Below are 25,381 nucleotides of genomic sequence, written 5' to 3' on the forward strand. Positions count from 1 at the left end.
AGCCAAAGAAAACCTGTGCCAAGAAGCTGTATTAACTGCCAGAGCTTTCAATACATATAGGCAACCTGACAAAGCAACTCTCACTGTTCACTTTTTTAAAAATATTATGTAACATACCTGGAAAGACTGAATCAGGAAAATGGAGAAGCACAAGGGAAGGAGCGTTATTCCATTTTTACTGGCTTTGTCCTTTACATGAAGTGCAGTAAACCAAACTCTCTACTTTAATTGCTAAAGAAGAAACTACAGTGGTGCCTCGCAAGACGAAATTAATCCATTCCATGAGTCTCTTCGTATAGCGGTTTTTTCGTCTTGCGAAGCAAGCCCATTGACAGTTTAGCAGATTAGCGCTATTAGTGGTTTAGCGGCTTTTAGAGGCTTATCAGCTTAGCGGATCAGCTGATAAGCGGCTTAGCTGCTTAGAAAAGGGGGGGGGAGGGGAAAAACCCCGCAGGAACTTGCAAGACATTTTCGTCTTGCGAAGCAAGCCCATAGGGAAATTCGTTTTGCGAAGCGCCTCCAAAACGGAAAACCCTTTCATCTAGCGGGTTTTCATTCTTGCGAGGCATTCGTCTTACCGGGCACCACAGTACCTCAATAATCTGTTCATTTTATCACCACAGACCATAGTTCTCTCTAAATAGGACTCTTAAGACAGCAGTAAAGATTACTCTTACCTTTACCACTACTATTAATTAACTGCCTGGGGATCTCGGAAATGTTACATATATTAAGTTGTTTTTTAATTACTACAGTTGTACCTCGGGTTAATTACTTAATTCGTTCCGGAGGTCCGTTCTTAACCTGAAACTGTTCTTAACCTGAAGCACCACTTTAGCTAATGGGGCCTCCTGCTGCCGCCGCGCCGCAGGAGCACAATTTCTGTTCTTATCCTGAAGCACTATTTCTGGGTTAGTGGAGTCCGTAACCTGAAGCATATCTAACCTGAAGCATATCTAACCTGAAGCGTATGTAACCCGAGGTACCACTGTATTTATATTTGTTAGTTACTTTATACCAAAAAGGTATCAAAGTGAGTTAACAAAATAAAATCCAAACATGTAAAAACAAGAAAAATTTAAACCAATGTACAATACAAAGTATCGCATGCTCACCCAATGACAAGATTAGGAGGATAAGTTATAGCCAGTGAAGAGAAGCATGGATAGAAAGAAGGGGAAATATAGGGGAAATATAGATGTCCCAAAGCATGCTGGTGCTGTAACAGTCACACTGCGGCCATGTTCACACATAATGCTAAAACATGATTTAACGCTTGGGAGTAAGAGTTCACAAGTGTGACCAAAGCCTAAGACTAAGCACCCACCCTCTCTTCTGCCCACATGGCCAGGAAGAGAAGCTTTGCCAAGTTTCATTTCACTTTCAAATAGCCTTGCTTTAAGGCTTTGTAGAAAAGAGGAATTCTGGTTTACAACAAGGGTTCTTAAGCAGATTTCTAAACAGGTTATGAAGCTGGCCTTGTGCAGTCTCCCTGACATCTCGGCCATTCAATCTATTGCAGAGAAGCAGAATATTCTATAAATGATGAAAGAAAGGGAATACCTTATATACCAGCAGTGAGGAACTGACAACCCGCAGGCCTACTTAGGTCCAGCAAGGTTCCTAAATGAGACTATTTTGCTCAAACCACACCCATCTGCCCAACACTTGACATTGTATGTGACGTCAGGTATGGGGCATGTAAAAACATGGCTGGGATTGGCTGCAAATGGAGGTTCACCGGGATGAAGTCATCTGATGGGCACTGAGAGGGAATCCTTCTGAACTTGTCACCTGCTCCTACTGTTGTCAGGTGATTGACAGCCCCTCCAACCTATCAGAGATGACTCATAGGGAGGTAAGACTTCTGGCCCACCGTCCGCATCCAGTTCCCCACCTCTGGCCTTGCAGGACCAGCTGAGGCACAGAAGATTTGGCGGTGGCACCCCAACCTCACTTTAAGATGTTCTGAGAAAACACCTGAAAATATGAAACTGCTGTAACACTTACCAAGTTAACAAGGCGCCGTAAGCCATCATGCCTATCGAAGAGCTCCAAGACCGCACGGAATGAAAAACAGATAGAGAAGAACATGGTAGCATGGCAGCAGCCCGAGGCATGAGAACATTCCATCAACCACAAGGTGTAGTTCACAACATCTGATAACACGTGAGGATGCATGCAGACCTAAGAACAAGAACAAGAAGATGCAAGGACAATCCTCACTTATGTTCATGAAACAACACGTAGTTTCTGTTTTAACCCACAGTAAGCAACAGACTATCTAATAATTCAGTCACACTTGCAGTCTCAGCTGCAGTCACACTTAAAAAACTTTTTGCATTCTTGCTTAAGATGGTGGTTGGGATAAGCAACTAAGGATTAATAGATCAGAGTTAAAACATAAAGCAGCTAACTAACAAAATCAATCCAGGCGTTTAAGAAGAACGTGTGTGAAGTATGCTTGAAGCTAAGAATGTTGGGGAAATGGTTGTGACAAAATTCAGAAGCACATGCAACATGTTTATGATGTCAATTGGGAAGGATAGCAAAGATCTTTGCAATCACTTTCAAATTCCTTTCGAAGTGCTAGATGTACCAAGCTCAAAAAAGTTTGGTACAGTCATACCTTGGTTGTCAAACATAATCCGTTCCAGAAATCCATTCGACTTCTGAAATGTTAGAAAACTGAGGCACGGCTTCCGTTTGGCTGCAGGAGCTTCCTGCACTCAAGCGAAAGCCACACTGGATGTTCGGCTTCCGAAAATGTTCAAAAACCAGAACACTTATTTCCAGGTTTTCGGTGTTCAGGAGCCAAAACATAGGAGTACCAAGGTGTTCGAGAACCAAGGTACGACTGTAATGTTATATTTATGGGTTACGCTGTGTGGGTGACTCCCAAAGGATCCACTGATTTGACCCATTGACCCATTGATTTCAAAAGGTTTACTCTGAGCCCAGGAGGCATGGGGCTTGCCTCCACTTTAGCTTCAGAACAAGAAACCTATGAAGTTGATTCCTGAACACTGAAGTTATCAGAGCTTGTTGATCTGATCTCGCTTTCTGCACTCTTGCTGAATTGAGGTGGATTCTTGCAGTCAACTGATGACTGGCAAACCAGTATCCCATTAAACAGCAGCCACAGGTGCATGTTGAAAACAGCATATGAGGAAAAGCCAACATTTGATGGGATGTATCAAAAGATCAAGAAATAATTCCATTCGGCATGTGAAGTGTGGCTGTGTGAATCCACCCCAAGAGGAACCTGCTAGGTAGTATTCAACAGTTGTTTTGTGCTGGCAAAAGCAAATTGGCTTGCACAAGGGAAGTCACCCAAATTTTACTGTTTCCCCCTACCCTATGCAGCCCACTGTATTTTAAATACCTACAATTTCTGTTATCAGAATGGAATCTTACCCTTTCCATGGCATCCTGATTATAAGACAAATAATATAAGCACATGGAGACACCTGTAGCTGCCATGGAAGGACGAGGAATCTCCAGCAGCTTCTGCACTCCTCCATGAGCAACAAACTCTGTTGCAAACTTGTTGTGGAGCAGCAGCGATGCCAAATACTGCGAACAGAGACCCAAAGTCAATATAGAAATCCACTAACAAACCCTTGGAGTTCTTTGATACCAGTGAAATGCTCTTCTCTGCAATTTGCACAGAGTAGTAGGAAAGAGGATATTGCCTTCTTGGACTGCACCTGCCTGAGAGCAAAAAGGTGGCCTTGGTATAACAACAACATCTTTTAACTCAATCGCCTATAAATAGCTTTATCAACTCTGTAAAGTAGCCATCAGATATTTTCCTACAATTTAGGAACACAAACGTTTGTTTTGCATGTCTATGCATTTCAAAGGTAAAACACAAGGCAATTCTGAGCAAGGAAAATGTCTCTTCTCTCTTGCAAAGGATTTCAAGTGCAAAATAGCACCAATGTTCTGCAGTTTCATCTCAAGGCAGCAGCAGTAGCAGAACTTGGGAGAAAACCGTTTTATGTCCCGTTAAATTTAGTGGAACAACACAAGCAGCAGGAGACAACAACATAACCTGAAACTCTGGGTGCAGTACCAAGGAAACAGCTGACTGATTCAAAGCAGCTGGATAGCAAATTTATCTGGGACTGCATCACTCAAATTTGAAGCCTTTCTTGGCCTACAAAAAGACTCTGGACTGGCTCGCTTCCAAGACCAAAGGGAGAATATTAACACTGCAAATTCATTTTGCCTTGAAGAAACACTTTGATGACAGAATGTGAAAGGCTGAGGATATGAAGCACTGAGAAGTTAAGAAATGCATTCAAGTAAGCACAGCAGCATCAGGATTAGAATCAAAGCTAAATCTGAATTCTAGGTTTTTTATTTTTTTAAAAAAAAATCTATATAAATGTAGCCTTAAACACAGTGATTTTAAGGAATATTCACATTGTTGTGAACCGACTTGAAATTTTTGAATAAAAGGCAGTATAGACATGTTTTAAATAAATAAAATAAATGGACCAAAGAAGTCAGAGGTAACCGTTGACCCTGTTAGGAAAAGAGCAGATGAAGGTTGCCTCAATCAAACTTAAGAGCAAAAACACACAAACTCAAAGTTGAATGCAACTTTGGCACTACTTAACTAGATATCAGGTCCAAAATTATATACTTCAATAACTGACACAGAAAAAAATAATTGGCACAGAATCACCACTTGTTAATAAGCAATTTACTCTGCTGTCATTTTACCTTCAGGGCTTCAAAGGTGAGCAGTACATCATTGGTCCGTTTCAAATCAATATAGAACATCATTAGGTCTCTTGATCCAAGTTGCATAAAGATGGGAAGCAGCTGAGAAAAGTAAAATATTAGTTCACTGTTGAAAAAATTGTGTGGGGAGCAATTTCGACAGAATCATTTCCCTTCCCCTTAAGTTTAAAGGCAAGCGAATACTGACAACAGTCAAGATCCATCTCTGTTAAGTGACCAACACTACCTTGTATTTCTTACGGCTCAGCTAACAAGTTCCTTCTCAACAATTTTAGATGAAGGTGGTTGTCCAAGAAAGGGAGACAAGAGCCTCCTGTCAAAATGTGCATTGCGCCACTGAAGGAAAGGCAGTAAAGAAATCTAATAAATGCATCTTTTCAGCACTTCTTTTAAATAGTTAACTCTAATTCATATGTTCAAATTATTAAACTCCAGGGGTGGGGAACCTTTTTCAGTCTAAGAGCCACATTCCCTCATGGACCACCTTCCATGGACCATATACCCCTGGGTAGAGAAATGAATGCAGCTCTGACCTTTGTACAGGGGGCTACACTCCAGCCATGCCAAAGGAAGATGCTTCTATACCATGGGTCGGCAACCTAAGGCCCAAGGGCTGATAGCGGCCCATGAGGTTTGTCTAACTGGCCCATGGTGACCCCTGCCGCCCCCCCCCCGCCCGCTCTTACCGGCGCAGCGACTGACTTCTGGGTTGATGGCACCTGTGCGCATGTGCACGGGCGCTCCTCCGACCCGGATGTGCGCCAGAAATAGCATGTGCACACGCGTGCAGGACGGAGAAGCGCCCCTGTGCATGCACACACGCTATTTCCAGTGTACATCCGGGTCGGAGGAGCGCCGGAAATAGTGTGTGCGCATGCACACAGGTGCTACTCAGACCCGGAAGTGCGCACATGCTCCTACCCATCCTCTGACGGACGGAACCTCGACCGGCCCATCCTCGGATAAGGTTGCCAACCTCTGTTCTACACACACACATTCTCCCTATCCAGCCGAGTTCAAGGACACAGTCCACCCAGGCAACAGCACTTAAGGACAATACAGAGCAGGCCTATCAAAGGGTGTTGCCTGCGGGAGAAGCATGGCCTGGAAAAGTCTCAAGGACCAGACAGAGAAGCCTGGAGGATCACATTCAGTCCCTGGGGCCAGAGGTTTCCCACCACTGTCTACAGAGGAACATCTCCTTCTCTCAACTCAAAGAGTCACCAAAAAAATCCTGAGAAAACAATTCCAAGATCTCATTTATCTCATTTACATGCTCTTTGTGTGATGCTCTGGACCAGGGGTAGGCAACCTAAGGCCTGTGGGCTGGATGCGGCCCAATCGCCTTCTCAATCCGGCCCTCGGTTATTTGTGGGGCATAGGAATTTGTTCATTATTTTTTTTCAAAATATAGTCCAGCCCATCACATGGTCTGAGGGACGGTGGACCAGCCCACGGCTGGAAAGGTTTGCTGACCCCTGCTCTGGACACATCTTCAAGCCCGTCATCTGAGGCCCTTCTTCATTTTCCTCCCTCACAAGGTCTGGATGGTGGCAACCTTTTCTGTGGCGGCTTCCCATCTACGGCATTTACTCCCCAGGAAGGTTCGGCTGCTACCTTTATTATATATCTTTAGGTGCCAGGTGAAATCATTTCTCTATAACCAGGCCTTTGACTGATTAAACATTCTATGGCCTTTTAAATGTATTTGTGGGAGGGGGTGATTGGTCTGTTTTTGGTTTTTCGTATTCTCATTTTGAATTTTTGAATTCTGAACTGCCCTGTGATCTTCAGCTGAAGGACGGTATACAAATTTTAATCATCATCATCATCATCATCATCATCATCATTCCAAACCCTCCCCCCCCCATTAACACAATTTAATTGGGTCATAAAAGGAGCCCATCCAGACATTGCTTGTTTCCTTGCCTTTTGTATACCTACCTCTTGATACTCCCCTAAGGGAGTCAAATACTGCAGAATTAACCTTTGCTCTATAGCGGAGGTCAAAGGGTATAACGTATAGTTTGTGCCAATCACCCAAGGAGACATCTCTGACCAGCTGCTGTTAGACAGTTCAACAAACATCCTTTCTGGCTCCGAAGAGAAGCCGAGTTTTTGTTTTGCTTTCCGGAAATTCTCTCTTTCATGTTGCTTCCCTGATTTTTTTGTGGCAGAGTTCACCCGACTACTAGTCTTGTGATTTGAGTCAAGGTTAAATGAGATTTCCATATCCCCTGTAACTTCCTCCTGTTCGCCATCCACAGCCATCTCCCCATAATCCATGTCCACAGCTTCTTCATCCAGAGGCAGCAGAGAGTCTGAGGGTACTTTCCGAGGACTGGGCCGCTTGTTTTCGTGCTTCGTGTTCACTTCATTCACTTGCAGCTCTCTCAAGCGCTGAAGCACAAACGCCACCTATTGCAAAAAGAAAAAGGATGCAGCACTTTCAGATAAGCAGATTCAAGTCAAGTAGCCTGCAGGAGACCAGGGAAGGAGAAATGCAAGGCGTTTTTACCCTGGCTTCTGATTAAGAAGCAGCCCATGTGCCCTTCTCCCACACACAAAAAAAGGACCAATGGCAAGGAGGGAGGGAGGGTTTGGGTTTTTAAAAAAATAGTTTTTGTGTTTAAAGCAATTTCCATGCAAAGACAGTTCATTTTCATTTTCTGTCTACTGTAGGAGTGCAGGGGGAAATGGACATGGGAAGAAAGACCTGGTGATCTTTGGTGATTACAGGCAAATACATCTATGACCAACGATCTGCACAGCTAACATGTGAAATCAGTATTTCAATTTGTTTTGTTAGTTTTAAAAATTATATCCTGCTTTTCACTGTGTAGGTCTCAAAGAGACTTACAACAATAAAACATATATTCTAAAGGCAACTCCCCATTTGTTCCTGTCTGTTCGTGACATCCCTTTTAGCTCACTGTTCTACAGATTGTACTGAAGTGTTTCCTCTGCTCTGGTTTTTATTTTTTTTAGTATTATTTTGTATAGGTGTTTGATTTTTGTGCTATTGCTGCAAAGTGCCTTAGGCAACATTTGGTGGACAGACAGTATACAAACTTAACCAAACTTTTACAATAAATCACTCCATTTGCTCCAGGTTTTGAAATGAACACACCACACCAAGCACATTTCCAGCTACAGGGAAGATAAGCATGAGATATGCTACCAAGAGCAGAAACATTAAGAATCAATACTCCGATATGAATCTATTTCCTCCATTTGCAAAGGACTAGTATGGCAATTTCCTATAAAGCAGAACCATGCAAATTCCCCTCCAGTTTACCATCATAATTCAACTTCTGAAATCACATCTGTGAGGAATGAGTCCCGCAAAAGTCTTAGGATTCCATTATACTTTGCAAGTGTTGCTTTTAACAATGGGTGTGACGGATTTGCCATGAGTATTACCAATTGAGAATTCTCATCTCTGTAGTTAGCAGCAATGTCTTGGTTCTCCATGGCCCCTCCCAGCAATCCAGTTGCAAATGTCCTCAGAGGTTGATCAGCCTCTCGTGCCCACTTGAAGAGATTCTCAACTATGCCTTCCTAGAGTTAGTGGGGATGGGGAGAAGGACAGATATTAGCAGATAAATTCTCCTCTCCACAGCCACATACAAAGGGGAAAAAATAAAATTTATCAAGAATTGGGGAATATCTGAAGTCCTCCTACATTTCCCAAAGTGTAAGCCAGCATTTTCCAACTAGAACACCTAATGTGGATTATTTTCCACAGTAATCCTGAAGCACTTCTGTTGACTTGACAAGGATCACACTGTAATTATATGAGTGTTCAGTAGAATACACTATTATTATACACTTACAAAAGCTAAGGTCCACTAAGCAATGGAACTGTGTACATATGTATAATCAAGGTCTGAAGTAGTGCTAATATGCATATACTAGCAGCCTTTTGTTATTCTTGCTATGGGATGACTTACTGGTGAGGGACAAATCACTTTTTCAACTGAACAGCCATTTGCTCCTTCATGAAGCACAAACTGCTGCAGCGAATGCAGCAAAGAAAGTTTTTTCTCTAACCACATATCACTTCTTTGGATCCTGGTCACATAAGCTCGGGAATTTCATGCAAGTATCATCCACTTCCCGCTACCCACTACATATTGCAGTTGGGGATTGTATGTATTTGGAAGTTTGAGACTGTTTTGTTTGAGATTGTTATTCTGAGAGACCTGCAAACAGCCCAGAAGGCAACTGTAAGCCTCAACTCATGATCAGGTTTTCAGAGTTGCATCCTTATGGTAAAAGACTCACAGAACATGGAAAACCTGTTTGTTTGTTTTTTGTTTGTTTTTTGAGAGAGAGAGAGACAGAGAGACTGAAAGTACAATTTGAAATTCACATCAGTATCAACAAGAAGGCTATTAAAAACTTTTTTAGGCTAGTAACTTTCATGAAATTTATACGCTGTGTTTTGTGAACTAATTTACACAGCTGGCATAATGACTCCAAGGTGCCCTAAAACAGATTTTTGATTTCTCACTCCTTTGAAACATAGTTGCTGTCTACCTAAGTCTCTAGAAATAGCAGAGAGAGTGGAGACTACTAAAATGGTCAACAGGAAGGTTATGTGAGCATCATCTTATATCTGAGACCTTTTCCTGAAAGACGACAGCAGTTTCCAGCCCAGGCATGATGTCCAAAAGGAGTCGACAGGCAGCGGTATTCAAAGGTGGTTCTCTGCTTGTCATCACATAAGCATTCACCAGCTGAAAAGAGATAAAGAGAATTAAATAGTACTGTCTATTAAAAAATGGTCCAGATAAGAAAAAAAAAGATGCATAAGCATGCAGTATTGGACTGCAAGAAATATTAAAGATTTCCTCCCTTATTCTGAATGAAGCCGATTTATTATGGCTTAGAGCCTGAATTACCCTTCTGTGAATGGAAGCAACAACGATCCATTGTTGGCTCCCATTGATGGAGGCCTTTTTCATCAATTCCTCCTTTTCTGTGAAGCCCCCAGCACCACCTCCCATATTACACTAGAACAGGGTTTCCCAAACTTGGGTCTCTAGCTGGTTTTGGACTACTACTCCCATCATCCCTAGCTAGCAGGACCAGCTTTTTAAAAAAATAAATGTTAAATGTATTTGCCATTGTCTACAAATCCTCTCAGACCACACAGCCTGCAGGAATTCCAACAGCCAAATTGAATCTACACTTTTCTGGAAGAGCCAGACAAGGCGCAAAGACCGTTTTGCTTTTGTTTTGTTTTTAAGAAGCTGCTGCAGGTATGCATATTAAGTTAACAAACAGAAGGCTCTCCTTTATACTCTTGCTGTTGCAACTTGTACAAGTCAGGCTTAGAAAGATTTTATATCAGTCCTTGGAAAGTACATTCCTAATTAAGCACACAGCAAAGCTAAAAGAAAATGATCACTCTGGTACCCCTAACTCAAGGCAAAAAGATGACTGAGTAAAAGAATAATGAAAAGTTACTAGCAGTCCTGATATGCAAATCTATGGAAAAATGTAAAGGGCAAACTCACTGCATTCATGAAATCGTCGTTCTTGAAGAGTATCCTCAGCAAGTGGCCAAGCATACATTTTGGATCTGCCCGACCTAGAAAGAGATGGACAACAATATCAGCTTGTCTTCCAAACTTGATTAGCAATAATAAATAGCAAAGTATGTAGCATGCAGATTAAAAGGCATGGCTAAATTTTCTAGCTAGAAGTGAAAGGATGCTTCACATGTATCTTTTCTCTAAATGCATTCTGAGTAACATTTTTAAAAATGTTTTATATGTAGAAAACAAACCTTACGTTTAATGCAAAGCACATAGTTCACAGATTTATAAACGATCAAGCCAAAAAAGATAGTCAAGGCAAATGACACATATTTAGAAAACTGAACTGGAAACAGTAATACATTATTACTGCACTAAGTGTCATTCTTTCTATTAAAATATCCAAGAACTGAAATGTCTAGACCTAATAAAAAAAATAATCTCAACATATTAAATCTCACCTCCTAATCCAACTTGCTGACCACCCAATAAACCCCAAGGACAAAAATTACAGCATACACAGAAAAAGGAAGAGAAGATTGCAACACTAACTTAATCCGCTTGGTAACACTGATCCAAAAGCAAGATAAGGCTAGGCAGTCCCACCTCATATGGTGTATCATTGCCTTGACCTGTGTGCCATTCCAGTATAAAGTAGAATCCCTCACATTTCTTTCAAATTATCTTCATGGTATCTGGTATGTGCACATCTGTAAATTTTGTTTGATCAACCTTAACAAGATATAAGTAGGAAGGTTTAAATGAGCTGGAAAACTGCCTTCTATTTGCTCTGCGACAGCTGATTCTCTCATTTTTCATTCCAGGCCTCTCACAATAAATTTAAGTCCGCTTTCAATTTATTCCTAATTTGTTTAAATATATATCACTGGCCTAAGAAACCACTAAACCGAAAGTGAGGAACATGCAACCATCCAGATGCTGTTGAACTATAACTCCCATCATCCTTGACCACCAGCTGTGTTTGATGAGCTGTGGGTGCATGCAAAGGTTCCCCACCACTTTGCTACACTACTTACAGACTGAGCCGCTAAAAAGGATTCAGAAGCTCAGCAAGTGTCAGCACAAAAACGTGACTATGGGTTTTCACTGTGTGAGGTATGCCCACATTTCCCCCCCCCCTTTATATGCATTATTTCTAAAGTAGATGGAAAGGCAAATTCTGAAAGGAATTGTTGAAATGTGTCAAGCATTGGGGAGAAATCTGGGTGCCGTCCTAGCAAATAAACTTTGTGGAGCTACATCTCTGCGGTCTTGGCCTTCCCACCCTCTCTCTCTTGTTTACAACAAGAGCAAAAATGAAGTCACGGTGGATTTGTATGCTCTCAGTGCATCTTACCAGGGTGCCTATCATCAAATGGATCCGGATCTCGCTTGCGGTACTCTTCTGTCTCCTTCTCAATCAATTCCGACATTCTAGAAAGGGGGTGAAGAAACATGAGCCACTTGAAATCCCCCTCAGAATGAACGCTGCTAAAGAACTTCAAAAACCACTCACCCACCCACGTTCCAATTGTACTGCAGATGACCGAGACACACAGCAGTAATTCAGCAAAGGAAATAAATGAGACTCTGAAGTTCTACACCCTGCTGAAACAAGGTCTATGCTGCCTTGTAATAAATGGGTGATGTCTGCCCTCGCAAGGCAGCCACCAACACAGGAACCCAGAAGACAGTAAAGAAAGCATTTATGTTAACATCTGCTCTCCTTTAATATTTGTTGGGTTTCTATGTTGGGAAGTATCATCAACAAATTATAGATGATTGCTAGACACTTGCAACTAAGGACTCTCGAAGTCCTTGTTTTTCTGCCATAATTTTTTCATGACACTCTGCCCCTCCTTGTTTCAGAAAAGCCTCACTGGGTAGGCAGGTTGCAAGCAGAACTGAGTATAGCATTGCTTGTGTAACTGCACTTCTGAACAACTGTACTTACCGAGTAAGGATAGGAACAATATCTTGCCCACTGCCATGCTCTTTTTCCCACTGCTCCAGCAAAGCAGTAAGCTCAGCCTTGGAATCCACAAGTTCAGAACATGAAGTCATGACTCACCCTAAAGGTTGAAGGGAGGAAATCAGTACCAACTGGAAAGTAGCTCAGCTCTCAAAGGCATTACTTCTCAAACAAAAATTTAAAAATCTGAGTTTCTAAAAGGATTTTTTTACACACGAATGCTGCAGCCCTAAGCAAATCACACTGAAATTAACGGGGTCTACTTCCTACTAAGAACAATTAAATTAAGCTGGGTAGATGAGGTGATTTTCACAATTTCCCTGCCCCTAGCAAATAAAATTGTACAACTCTAGGCAGATGACACATTGTATAATGACGGACAAAGAGTTCAAAAGGACCCTTGAGTTAAGGACAGAAACTGGACTTGTAAAATGGTTCAATGATCTGTTTCTTTGAAGGCTCAAATACTATTCAAGAAAGGCCAATTGTGGTGTTTTTTAAGGGCAATGTGAATCGCCTGGGAGTATTCAGTACTGAAGCATCATTTAAATTAAGTCTGAGCGGACCTAATAAACGTCTGGATGAACAGTGTATCTTGGCAGATACAAGTAAACCTCTCTGAGCTTTCCAAAGAAGAGCAGGACAGAGAGCCACAACATTAGGCTGGCTTTGGCGTCCAGTCAAAAATATGCAGTGACCATGACCCTGTGACTTTCCCAGATCTTAGAATTAAATGACAATAATTTTATTATTTATACCTCACCCATCAGCCACTCTGAGCGGCTTCCAGCACATATAAAAATATAACAGAATTATACAGCTGGAAGGGAACACCAGGGTCATCTAGTCCAACACCCTTCAAGTGCAGGAATCCTGCTCACAGCCATCCTTGGGTGGGCTTGAACCACCAAACGTCTGGTTAACAGCCAGAAGCACTGACCCATTGTGCCACCTTTCATTGTGCTGCCAAAATACAGAGAACATTTCCTGCTTTCATCTTCAGTTCCAATTTTGGAAAGCAGGTGGGGCGAGGGGACCCTTCCTGTAAAAACAAGCCCCAGCATTCACCTCCAGCTTGGCGGTGGAGACAGCATATAGGGATTTCCCCTGCCAAGGACCTCAGAAACCCATTGAGGATGACCCCTATTCCCCACGGCAGCTTCAAGCTAGAAAAGGACTGCATCTTGCTGATTCGTCACTTCCTTGCAAGGCACTTGGAACAGCAATGGCAAATAATAATAATAATAATAATAATAATAATAATAATAATAATATCCTCCCACCCCCCAGCTTCCCTTACTAACTCAAGAGAGGAAGGTTAGGGTTCATCAGTTTGTCACCATGCTTCTACGAGGAAGGGCTGTGGCAAAGTGGTAAAACATCAGAAGGTCCTTAGTTCAAATCCTGGCATCTCTAGGTAGGTCTGGTAATGTGCTGTCTGAAACCCTAGAGCCAATGCCAGTCAGTATAGACAATACTGAACGAGATGGGCCAATGGCTTGACTTCCTATATCCATGGCACTCATAGCACCAAAATCATCTCCACTCTTTTCTAAATACATACTCTAGTCACGTTTAATATGTGTAAACCACCATTCCTCCCCGACCCCATTTTCCTTAGAAACATACTCAATTATCTCCAACCTTCCTCCCAATTTTGGAGCTGGGGAGGGAGTCAAATTTCCCCCTACAGTTATAGACAGCAGGAGAAAACATTCCTCTTCTCTCCGGCCTTTGGCTAATTAAACAATCTCTGGTCTTTTATAGTGGGGCGTGTATTGTTTTCTTTGTTATGATTGTTTGTTTGTTATTATATTATGTATTTCTGTGTTTTTATACTACAAACCTCCATGTGATCTGCTGATGGAGGGTGGTATATTAATTTAATAAAATAAAAATAGTTATTATTAATTATTAAGTAATTATTAATAAATACAAAATAAATAATGGGCTTTCAGAGTCACCAAAGCCCCACCCAAATCTTCCCTAGCTTGGAAGCAGAGAGGAAAGCTGGAGCTCATCACATTCATCAGAGGCTGGAAACATTTGCCATGGTGGTGATGTCAGCAAGTGAAACTGTGGACCCATAGAATAGATTATAGTAAGGGAGTTTATTACAATAAAACTTGAGCCTTTAAGTCAGTCTTAACTAAGTATTAATTTTTCTTCAAAGCTGTCATATTAGGCTTGCATTTATTCATGAAGGCCTCTCTCAAATGAACTCACATAAAATTGCAGACCAACTCCATTGGAAACAGCAGCCCATCACACAGCTACTGAACTTCTGACAAGTGCCACACAGAAAGGGCTACCAAAACCTAAAGCTAAAGGGACCCCTGACTGTTAGGTCCAGTCATGGACAACTCTGGGGTTGCGGCGCTCATTTCGCTTTATTGGCCAAGGGAGCCGGCGTACAGCTTCCAGGTCATGTGGCCAGCATGACTAAGCTGCTTCTGGCGAACCAGAGCAGCGTACAGAAACGCCGTTTACCTTCCCACCGGAGCGGTACCTATTTATCTATTTGCACTTCGTGCTTTCGAACTGCTAGGTTGGCAAGAGCAGGGACCGAACAACAGGAGCTCACCCCATTGTGGGGATTCGAACTGCCAACCTTCTGATCGGCAAACCCATGTCCCCTACCAAAACCTAGAGGGGCTTTATTACAGAGGACTCCTGGTGTTACTAACAGCACCATGAAAACCCAGACGGAACAAAAATACTGCTGGTGGGGTGGGGGTGGGGGTTCCACCAAGCCAGAGATGATTGTTCAACTTGTTTTGGATGAGAATGCACTCCCACTTTTCAGAATCAAGCAGACAGCTTGAGTGTGCTTCTTGATCAAGCACTTTATGCCAGCTGTGTCCCTTCCTGGAAAATCAGACCCAGCAAGTCATTCATGCTCACTACATCCAAACTTTTTCATTCTTCCACCCCTACTCTCCACAGAGTACATAGGTTGCCAAAGAGCAGGTTGCCAGAGGAGGAACACATCAGATTTCCTAGAAGTCTAACTAATACCCTGCTTTTCCTTCCATTGCTCTGTCCATTTCTGCTTCTCCTCACCATCACCAAATACATAAAATTAAACCAACGGTTTAGACTATGATCCACAGACTGTTGACCCCTGGAGCTTTAAAAATGTATTGTATCAAGATATCTTAAGAATCACCCTCTTCCAAACAAACCTGTGCAGACTCTTCAGCTAGAACCCTGCTGACTCCTCACACACCTGCACACCTGAAGTACAGTGGGCAGATTTTAAGGGTGCTTGGGATGAGAGAAGGTAAATTTTTGTTGCATGACTGGAAGTCTACATGCAGTGTTGGATTCTGCCCATAATATGAGGCACACAACTGTCTAAAATCAGGACAGATTCAGTAATATTTTCCTAGTCTGCTGAAGAATCCAACAGTATTCAGCTGTGATCACATACAACATGTATTCATTTGGCAGATGGCAAAGTCAACTGGCCACTTTCCCAAACCTATGAAACTACACTGTTCAGAGGAGTAAATAATCCTGGATCCTACTTTTATGACTGTTCTCTTCCTGTTTTCAAACTTCCTGGACTTTTCATATTTTGTAAGTATACCTGCTTTGGTATACTTGAAGATATTCAGTACAATTCCTCATTGCTCCCCAGCCCACACCAAATTTATTTGGCTCACTTTCGGTTGTCATTTTCAGGTGATTATAAGTCTTACTTACTGTGCCTTCTGCTTAACAGTAACATTTTCACTGTGCTGTTCTTATTTATACTGGGAAATGTAAGCATATCCTATCCATTCTCAGTGAGCCTTGAGTCCACAGTGGTGGAGAAACCACACTCAATGCATAGCTTTCTATCTCACTGATATACTGTTTCCTGAAAGGCAATCTGCACTTTTTAGAGCTTTTCCCATCCACAAACAGATCCCTCTTCCCACTTTATCAGACATTATTCTAAGTGCAAAAGCAGAAGACAGCTGTGAATATATTGGCAGTACATCAGAAAGTAGCAGTAAGAATACAAAGCCCAAGACTCACAAATATCTAGATATCTGATGAGTCATTTGGGGAAAGACCGGGGAAGAGGGAAAACCAGAATCTTAATTTGAAAGATTTTGAACACTGAACAGTGCAAGACACACTATAGTATTTGCTTCTGTGTTCTGCCAATTCATTCCCCCTGAAACCCCTGGGCTAAGCAAGTTGCTTTCTCAAAACAGGAAGAGCCAATGACAACAGAATCAATCCATATACTTGACCAATTATTTATTTGGTTACATAGTTTGCATTATTATAATATGCAATTTCATAGATTAGCTTCAAATACAGCTGTAAAAAAAAAAACTTGGCAAGGGAATGTGAGCTCAAAGGCAGCACACAACAATCAACACACACACATATCCACTCACCCTGACATCAAAGGATTAATTCCATGCCAAGGCAATGTTTTGTCCAAAGTATTATACAGGTAACAGGTGTCTTTTGTTAATCTGTAAACTCTCTAGTCCAGCAAGTTTTCCAATATCAAATGAAGTATAGTCACAGCTGATGTTCACAGCTGCAGGAGAAACCCCAATGTTTGGACAGTACATTTAATACACTGTAATGAGTGGGAGGTGTTTAGGTCCATTTATGTGACCTAATTAGATGAAATTGCAAGCATCCCCACACTAAAGAAGTTATTGTTTTAAGCAATGAAGAAGTTGAATCTTCCTTTTCTAAAGAAACAGTTTTGCTTGAAAGCATTCTATGGGGCTACTTGTGCAGTTTCCAATGGAATTGCCACTTACCTAAGAGCTGGCAATTATCACCAGGGTAGTTACACTGGGAACAAGAGAACTCTTACTGAGTGTCTTGAAACAAGGCACAGGGTGAAGAAAACAGACAGTTGGAAACCACTGCCTCAGGGTGCCCTGAGGCAGCTGTTTCCAGTGTTAGAAACCCAGCTATATAATCTAATCACCGAATGGACCTTTAAACCTAGGTTACAGTTGCCACAATGAAATATTTAGGCACCATCCCCCCCCCCGAGATTATTATTATTCATTTCATTTCTATACTGCTTTATATTTTAAAGAACAAATCTCTAAGCAGTTTATAACACATTAAAACAGCAATTACAGCAATCCAGAATAAAACAAATTCAAGTTTCAAGGAAAATACTTCAGATCCTTCTCTAAGTGACTTTTTGCTTTCCCCAGATGCAAACCTGGCATCCAGAGGTTGCATTTGGACCTCTGTCTGGTGCCTGGCTAATTTCTAACACTGGCTGTTCCCAAAGGCTTCCTTCATCTTTCCCATAAAATGTAAAGGTAAAGGTACCCCTGACCGTTAGGTCCAGTCGTGGACAACTTTGGGGTTGTGCACTCATCGCACTCTATAGGCTGAGGGAGCTGGAGTTTGTCCGTAGACAGCTTCTGAGTCATGTGGCCAGCATGACTAAGCTGCTTCTGGCAAACCAGAGCAGCGCAGAAAAACGCCGTTTACCTTCCCGCCAGAGTGGCACCTATTTATCTACTTGCACTTTGATGTGCTTTTGAACTGCTAGGTTGGCAAGAGCAGGGAATGAGCAACGGCAGCTCACCCCATCGTGGGGATTCGAACCACCGACCTTCTAATGGGCAAGCCCTAGGCTCTGTGGTTTAGACCATAGCACCACCCACGTCCCGCTCATCTTTCCCATACAGAAAGCCAAAGGAAAACAGCTTCAACTAAGTGTGCCTCTCTGTGTGTGTTACATATGCAAATGCAAGTATGTACCTACATACACCTGTGTGTGCATGCAAGAGAGAGAATGAATGACTGTTAGCAGCTTTTTTTAAAAAAAGTTTTTATTAATTTTCTTAATAAACAATCATTACATTGAAAAAGAAAAAACAAAACATCTATATTCACTCTTAATATTAATCCATATTTTGGGATTCATCGATTCCCCTGACTTCCCTTCACGCCCTTCCCTGGTACCTTTGTGTTATTTTCATTTGTGGATGTCAACAAAAAGACTCTCTAATTACTTCCTTATTTAAACATTCTCCATAACATTACAAGTGGGTTTTTTTAAAAAAAAATCCTGCTAATATATTAACTTCCTTACATTGCTTTTGCTGTTAGCAGCTTTGCCTTGCCAGCAGCAGAGTGTTTCTGCCCTCCTTCCCAACCTTGGAATAAATACTTATAGTCATTCCTTTTCCTCAACCATAGCTTACAGCTATTTCATTTTAGTCCAAAATTATCGTCATAATCTTTTTTCAAAAAAACCTAAATCCCCAACCACTTTTGGCTTGTGGCTCCCCCCCCCCCCAAAAAAAATTTAGCAATGGTGAAATGCTGTCCTCTGGCAAAAAAATAATAAAATTAGCCACCCCAGCATGGTTCAGTGGCAACCTGGGAGAGCGGCCAACAAGACCTGGATCAAATCTTCATCATGGATTCACTAGGTGATAGTGTACTATATGGATGAGATTCAGCTAAGGTTTACTCAGAGCACACCAATGGAAATTAATGAACATGACTACACTAGGCCCATTAATTTCAGCAAGTCTACTCTTAGTAAAACTTGGTTGATTATCAATATAACTATTGTTCAATCTCAGTTCCTTATTTAGAAAAGGAAAAAAAATAGATATTATTGGTTGATTATCAATATAACTATTGTTCAATCTCTGTTCCTTATTTAGAAAAGGAAAAAAAAAACATTTACAGTAATCTACTTTGCAAGTAATCTACAGTAAACATTTACAGTAATCTACTTTGGGACGCGGGTGTTGCTGTGGGTTAAACCACAGAGCCTAGGACTTGCCCATCAGAAGGTCGGCGGTTCGAATCCCTGAGACAGGGTGAGCTCCCTGCTCCTGCCAACCTAGCAGTTCAAAAGCACGTCAAAGTGCAAGTAGATAAATAGGTACCGCTCCGGCGGGAAGGTAAACGGAGTTTCCGTGTGCTGCTCTGGTTCGCCAGAAGCAGCTTAGTCATGCTGGCCACATGACCCGGAAGCTGTACGCCGGCTCCCTCAGACAATAAAGCAAGATGAGTGCCGCAAACCCAGAGTCGGCCACGACTGGACCTAATGGTCAGGGGTCCCTTTACCTTTTACTTTGCAAGATTACTGTGAAGGTCCAAAAATAAACAAAGTATTTTGTATATCAGAAATACAATTACCATGGAAGGCCAAACAAGAATAGGTATGTGATCAGTATATTCTGTAATTAATAGCAGCTGTTAAGGAAGGAGCAGACTGAGACACGACCAGATCAAGTCTAGCCCCTCCCCTGCCCTGCCCCACAGTCACTCCACCACCATCATTTCACCAATTAAAATCACACATACAAACCTGCTATTTTCCTACTTTGAGGGAAAACATACCCAATACTACCTATGGTTTCTCTCTGTAGAGCAAATAGCTTCAGGGGACAAGTTGTTAAAAATAGGGGCAAGCATTAACCCCTCTCACCTACCACAGTAATCCTAATCTGATGCGCTCCTGCCATACAGCAGCTGCTATTATTATTAATCATTATATAATTGAATGATTGTCATGTGTTTACATGGGGAAATGTAAAGGCCTGAGCAGTATTATGTTGTGATCAAGTCAAATCTTGCTACCCGCCCATGACACTGTATGACCCAGCCACCATGGGCATGGATGGAATGGGAGAGTGGCGAAGATGCATGTCTGATGACCCTTTCCCTATGCAAACCTGACAGGTGTTTAGATGGGGCTATGCAGATAAGGCTTACTGGGGAAGTTTTAACAGTTCACACTGAGATTCATGGAACAAAGAAAGAGGGTTGTGCTTCAGGATGTAGTTACAAGGGAAGACACATATCCCCACTACAGGAGACCAATGCCAGATCTACCCACTTCCCTGCCCACAACCATTTTGCAACTAGCACAAGTTGAATTGCGACCACGCTGAAATCTCTGGATGCCAGGTTGGTGACTAAACATCTCCACATGGCTGGCCCCTCCAACTATCTTAAGAATAGTTTATTTACTGCCTTTATATCCTACCTTTGTCTCCAAGGAGGGCTTCCCCCTCCCCAGTTAATCCCTACAACAATGCTGTGAGGTAGGTTAAGAGATTGGGACTGGGACAAGGTCACCCAGTGAGCTTCATGACTGCGTGAGGATTTGAACCCTGATCTTCCAAGTCCTATTGACACTCTAACCACCAGTACACAACACTATCTTCCTGCTGTGGTGCAGCTATATAAAATAAGTAGGTAAATAAATCTGGGGCAAGTAAAATGTTACTTAGAGAAGGATCTGAAATATTATATTTGAAGCTTAAATTTGTTTTATTCTGTATTTTATTTGATGTTTTAATGTGTTGTAAACAGCTTGGAGATTTTTTTCTTTAAAATATAAAGCAGTATAGAATGAAAATAATATTAATAACAGTAACAACTCAGCTGGAGGGGGTGATACCTAGACATACCATTGTGGTGACTGTAACCTAGGTTTTAAGGCGCCATTTGGCAATTAACTTATATATCCAAGTTTCTAACACTGCCCACAACACCTGATACTGGATGGCCTGGCTTCTACCAATATAAGAAACCAAATGCAAGGGCTGCAAGGTAGATTTTCACTCCCTCAGAGTGAAAGCCACTGTCACCCTACCACACACACACTGCCCATAAGGGCAGGTGTATCAGTAAATAGTATATTCCAAGAGACAAGCATCACAGGTGAGCCTTGTATTATTCAATATCTGGGGCTAAGTTCTAAAATTAAATATACTACAACTCAAACCAATCTAAAATTTCTTCCCCACTCCAACGTGTATGAAGCAGGAGTAGTAGTAGCTTCCCATTGGTCTGGGGAAAAAAATTATTCCCACGCACAAAGACACGAACAACTTCGCAGAGCTGAATTCTGGCATCGAAAACAGTTTCCTAAGTGCTACCTCCTAACTAAGCCCTACAATTGGTGTCGCAAAGAGAAAGGTGGTTCACGTGGGGGGGAAGAGAATAAGCTTCGGGCAGACAAAACCTCCCTCGAGAGTTTATATAAAAGCTGCCACGGCGCCAGCGTCCCTCCCCCACCCTGAGAGGTGACAGCTGGGGGCCAAAGAGGAGGAGAAGAAAAAGCGGGTTGGGAACAAAACAGAAAAGGTATGCTCGCGTTGGCAGGATCAGCAAGGACCAGAAGCCGGGCAAGTAAGAGAGGAAGGGAAGGGGGGGACAGAGGAAGAAACTACCCTCTACTTTGCAACACATGTTGGTCTTTGACCCCCCAGCATCGCCCTCAGCCCTCTTCTCCGCCTCCAGCACCTTCGGGGGGGAGGGGGAGGGGAGAAGCCGAAAGATGCAGGGCGATTCGCGTGGAGACGAGAGAAAAGTGAGTTGCTCGCCTACCAGGGCAGCCCTGCGCGCGTTGACTCGGAACTCGGTCGCACCGTGGCTTATGGAAAACATGCCCACGACCGCAACCCATGGCTTAGGAATATCGCTACGTATCCCCCACATGGGCACTTCCCCCTCGCACGCGACCCCCTCAAACTCCCTTCCCTTCTTCACACGGGGAGATAAAGCGAGAGCCAGCGCCGTCTCCTCTCCCTCTGCTCCCGGCCCGGGAGGGCAACGCGGAGAAGGGCCCGAGCCGCCTTACGCCCGCCTTCCTCCCCACCTCCCGGTCCTGGGCACCGGCGAGAGGGAGCCAGGAACACATGGGAGCCTCGCTGCCGGGGCTAGGAGGCAGCCTCCGCGCCGTCCCCCCAGGCGGGCTGCCGAGGCGGCCCCCACCCCGGCCTGCGCCTGTCACCGGCCTCGGCTTGCCGGCCTGCCCTTTCTCCCCTCAGCCCGGCCCCCCGAGCGCCGTACCTGTCCGGCGTCGCTGCTGCCCCTCTCGGCCTCCTCCCGTCCCCCCACGCACCGCGGCCCGGCGGCTGCTATCACTATGGCGGGCACACACTTTGCTCGTCACCGCGCTAGAGCTCCGTCACCCCCCTCCCTCTCCCACGCGCTCATCGGCTCGCTCGCACGCACGCACGCACGCCGGAGGGGGGGGCGGGACGGCGCGCGCCCTCGCGACTGGGAAATGTAGTCCGGGCTACCTGCGCGTGCGCCGCCGAGCCCAAAGCCCCTCCCTCCTCTCGCAAAGCACTTTGGGAGTTGCAGTCTACTGTTCCCATAATAGCGCATCTCCGCATCTCTCGCCGGTAGGCCGCTTGCTGCGTGTTTGAGGGAGCAGCCCGTGAAGGCGCGCTATTGACAGCTTGCTTTGCCCTTACTGCTGTCGAGGAAAGAATTTTGAAATAGAAAACGGGAGCTGGAAGAGCAGCTGCTGAAGGAGTTATCAAGAGTCACCGCAGTTGAAAATTTATCAGAAGCTAGATGAAAATGTTCAGGCGCTGGGAAACCAAGTGCAACGTTATTCTGCTTAAAAAGTGCTTCTGCCTTAGCGAAGAGATGCGGAAGAAAGAGATGGGCACTGGCTCCACAGCTGCTATAACGCTCATCTGAATGCATTAAATCCAAGGCCAACCCACCATGTGCTAAATGACGGATGGGCAGAAGGTAGATTGGGATCTACTGGTAGATCTCTGGCTGATTTGCAATAGGTTGTTTAAGGTTAGCAACGACAAAATTGCTTTTTTCCTCCTAAACCGTTGCTGAAATGAAGAAGGTTAACCAGGGTTTTATTTTGGAGTGAACTGACCGAGCTGAAATCACTTCTGGTACTGAAAACCAATTATTGGGCTCAGAATGTACTCACAGACGCCCTGTTCTTTAAGACTACGTATCTTTTGTGCCTGGCCCAGGTTGGTGGATACTGTATTGCAGTTTGGAACCAACTGAGTAGATCCAAAGCAGCTAAACTCTGCCAGTCTCTGAACTAAATAATGTACAAAGCAGACATTGAGAAGCTAGTGGCCGTTTCCTAAATATGTTTACTTGAAGGTCCCATTGTGGTCTTATGGGACTTGCACACTAATAAATGCGTTTTGCGTTGTTTCCCAACTGTACAACTTTTTAAACCTAGGATTCTAATTTACATTCATCCATAGTCATAAGACCTTTATTATGAGAAGATGTGCACTCAAATTCTCTTTTTTGTAAGTTCCAATGCAGGTTCTAACATGGAGAAAAGCAGTTGTTCCAAATAATAGCCCAATCCTATATGGATTTAGGTATACTTGATTCCATTGAAATTAATAGGTTTACAGTGCAATCCTGCGTCTCATATATCCTATATCTATAAGTATATGCAGAATTGCAGCTTTAAGTGCTGGTAACATTGCAGAGAAATAGGAAATAATAATATAGTATATACCTATGGCAGTTCCTTTTCAAAATATGAATACACTTTTGCACAGAATTCAGAACTTCACAAGTGCTCTTCCAAGAACCATAAAATTAAAATTAGGAGGAACAACCCATTATTCATCGTCCCATTTGTTTTTCTGCACATTTCAAACATCATAGTATTGGTGTTGCCACAGTACATAAATGAAGAACAAAATCCTTCAGCAATAAACACCAGTACATATCAATAATGCAATCACAATATTAACCATTTGGTTAATAAGCTACATTCTGAGTCAGTCAAACCTGACCATCACCATCAAATTAAACTGTTGTGTCCATATTTGCAACCTTTTTTTTTCCTTTTTTGTAATTTAGTGTTTTATTGATTTTTCAGAGTCAATAATACAGAAACATTAAATAAAACTCTCTCTCTGCAAATAAATAACAATTACATTCACCCTCTCCAGTGCCTCACTTTTATTTTCATTCACAGCACAATTTCCTCTGAGATAATTAATACAAAGATATAGTAAGACTCCTTGAACTCTCTTGCTGCTCAACAAAAATCCACAGCATTTCACTGTATGTTATTCTGTCTAAGATTGCAGTCCTAACCCCACTTATGTGGGTGTAAACCCCATTGAATTAAATATGACTTACCTCTGAGTAGACATGGTTAGGTTTGCATAGTAAGTAATCCTTATACGTAAACAAAATTACAGCTGCTATCTGAACCACTTCTCTCTCCCTCCTGTTACAGAGTTCAGTGGGACCTATTCTCAAGTAAGTGCACATAGAACGAGACAGCAATCCATGACATAGATTTCATTGAACTGGACTTTTAAGTGGCTATAAGTATTATTTGTTCCAGGTTTGACTAGAATTAACCTCCTGAGAGAGGTTAGATATTATTTTTAGTGCATGAAATATTTATTGCACACGTGTATGATAACCAGTATACTAATTCGGGTCTATGTATGTAGTAAGCCTATGGGCCAGGGATTATATCACTTCATTCTGTAGTTCTTTTAGTAGAGATGAGCTAAAGTTTGGAATCAGAATCTACTGTCAACATCTGACTTTTGGTTAAATGACTGATGGAAGTTAATACAACATTTGTTCATTTCTGTAGAAACCATCAGACACTGTCAAATGTAAACTGCTATTGCATGCAACCTGTCAGATGTTGAATACTATGTCAGATACAGAATTATCATTATTATTTTATTTTCTATGTTTATGTATAAAAATAGCATATTACAACAAACCAATTTACAGTACTAAAATGCAAACTAAACTCATAGAATAGATACAGCAGTTAAAAGCAGCAGCATAATCTGTTCTAGAATTCAAGTCATAAGAACATCTTTGCTGTTCTCCTAAAATCACCCAGATAGTGTGCTCAGGGAGTCATTCCATGTGCAAAGGCACTCTTGTATACAAGTAAGGCCAGTTCCAGAGCATCCCCAAGCTGTGACCCAGCAACCCCTCCCAACACCAGTCATCCAAATTGAAACACTTCCTGCTGCCGGAAGGAACCCCTATACTGCTTGGATTGTTTCAGCTTGTTAGGTCTCATCTGACCTGGTCTAGGGCTGCCTACACACCATACAATTTAGGCACATTTAAAAGCACATTACTTCTAGTAAAGAATCCTAAGAATTATAATGTGTTAACAGTAGTGAGAATTGTAATTCCATGAGATTTAAACTACAGTTCCCAGGAGTATTTGGGTGAAGAAGCCATGTGCTTTAGATGTAAGGTGTGCACTTAGTCTACACGCTTCTTGGGTTAAGTGTTATGAGCATACCAGGCTGGTAGCCAGATTGAAGTAGGTAATAAATTCAGTTTTCTGCAGGAAAAGCTG

At 42.6% G+C, this 25,381-nt stretch overlaps 1 protein-coding gene across 3 annotated transcripts in view; it reads right to left on the minus strand.

The window, feature by feature from the left end:
• Positions 1-25,381, minus strand: part of DCAF1 (DDB1 and CUL4 associated factor 1) — a 57,313-nt gene that overhangs the window by 30,982 nt on the left and 950 nt on the right. For 2 of the 3 annotated variants that reach the window (XM_081850461.1, XM_081850459.1), the window contains exons 1-10: positions 22,087-22,212; positions 12,256-12,373; positions 11,659-11,735; positions 10,281-10,354; positions 9,384-9,497; positions 8,179-8,316; positions 6,700-7,173; positions 4,735-4,836; positions 3,418-3,576; positions 2,011-2,187 (exon numbers count right to left, since the gene is read on the minus strand). In XM_081850461.1, coding sequence (XP_081706587.1) covers positions 2,011-2,187; positions 3,418-3,576; positions 4,735-4,836; positions 6,700-7,173; positions 8,179-8,316; positions 9,384-9,497; positions 10,281-10,354; positions 11,659-11,735; positions 12,256-12,365 — 1,425 coding nt within the window. In that variant the 5' untranslated portion in view covers positions 12,366-12,373; positions 22,087-22,212. Of the gene's footprint in view, positions 1-2,010; positions 2,188-3,417; positions 3,577-4,734; positions 4,837-6,699; positions 7,174-8,178; positions 8,317-9,383; positions 9,498-10,280; positions 10,355-11,658; positions 11,736-12,255; positions 12,374-22,086; positions 22,213-25,381 lie in introns of those variants that run through there. The other variant, XM_081850460.1, reaches the window with a different exon arrangement.

This window comes from Podarcis erhardii, assembly GCF_964252035.2.
Source record: "Podarcis erhardii genome assembly, chromosome: 2".
Lineage (NCBI taxonomy): Eukaryota > Metazoa > Chordata > Lepidosauria > Squamata > Lacertidae > Podarcis > Podarcis erhardii.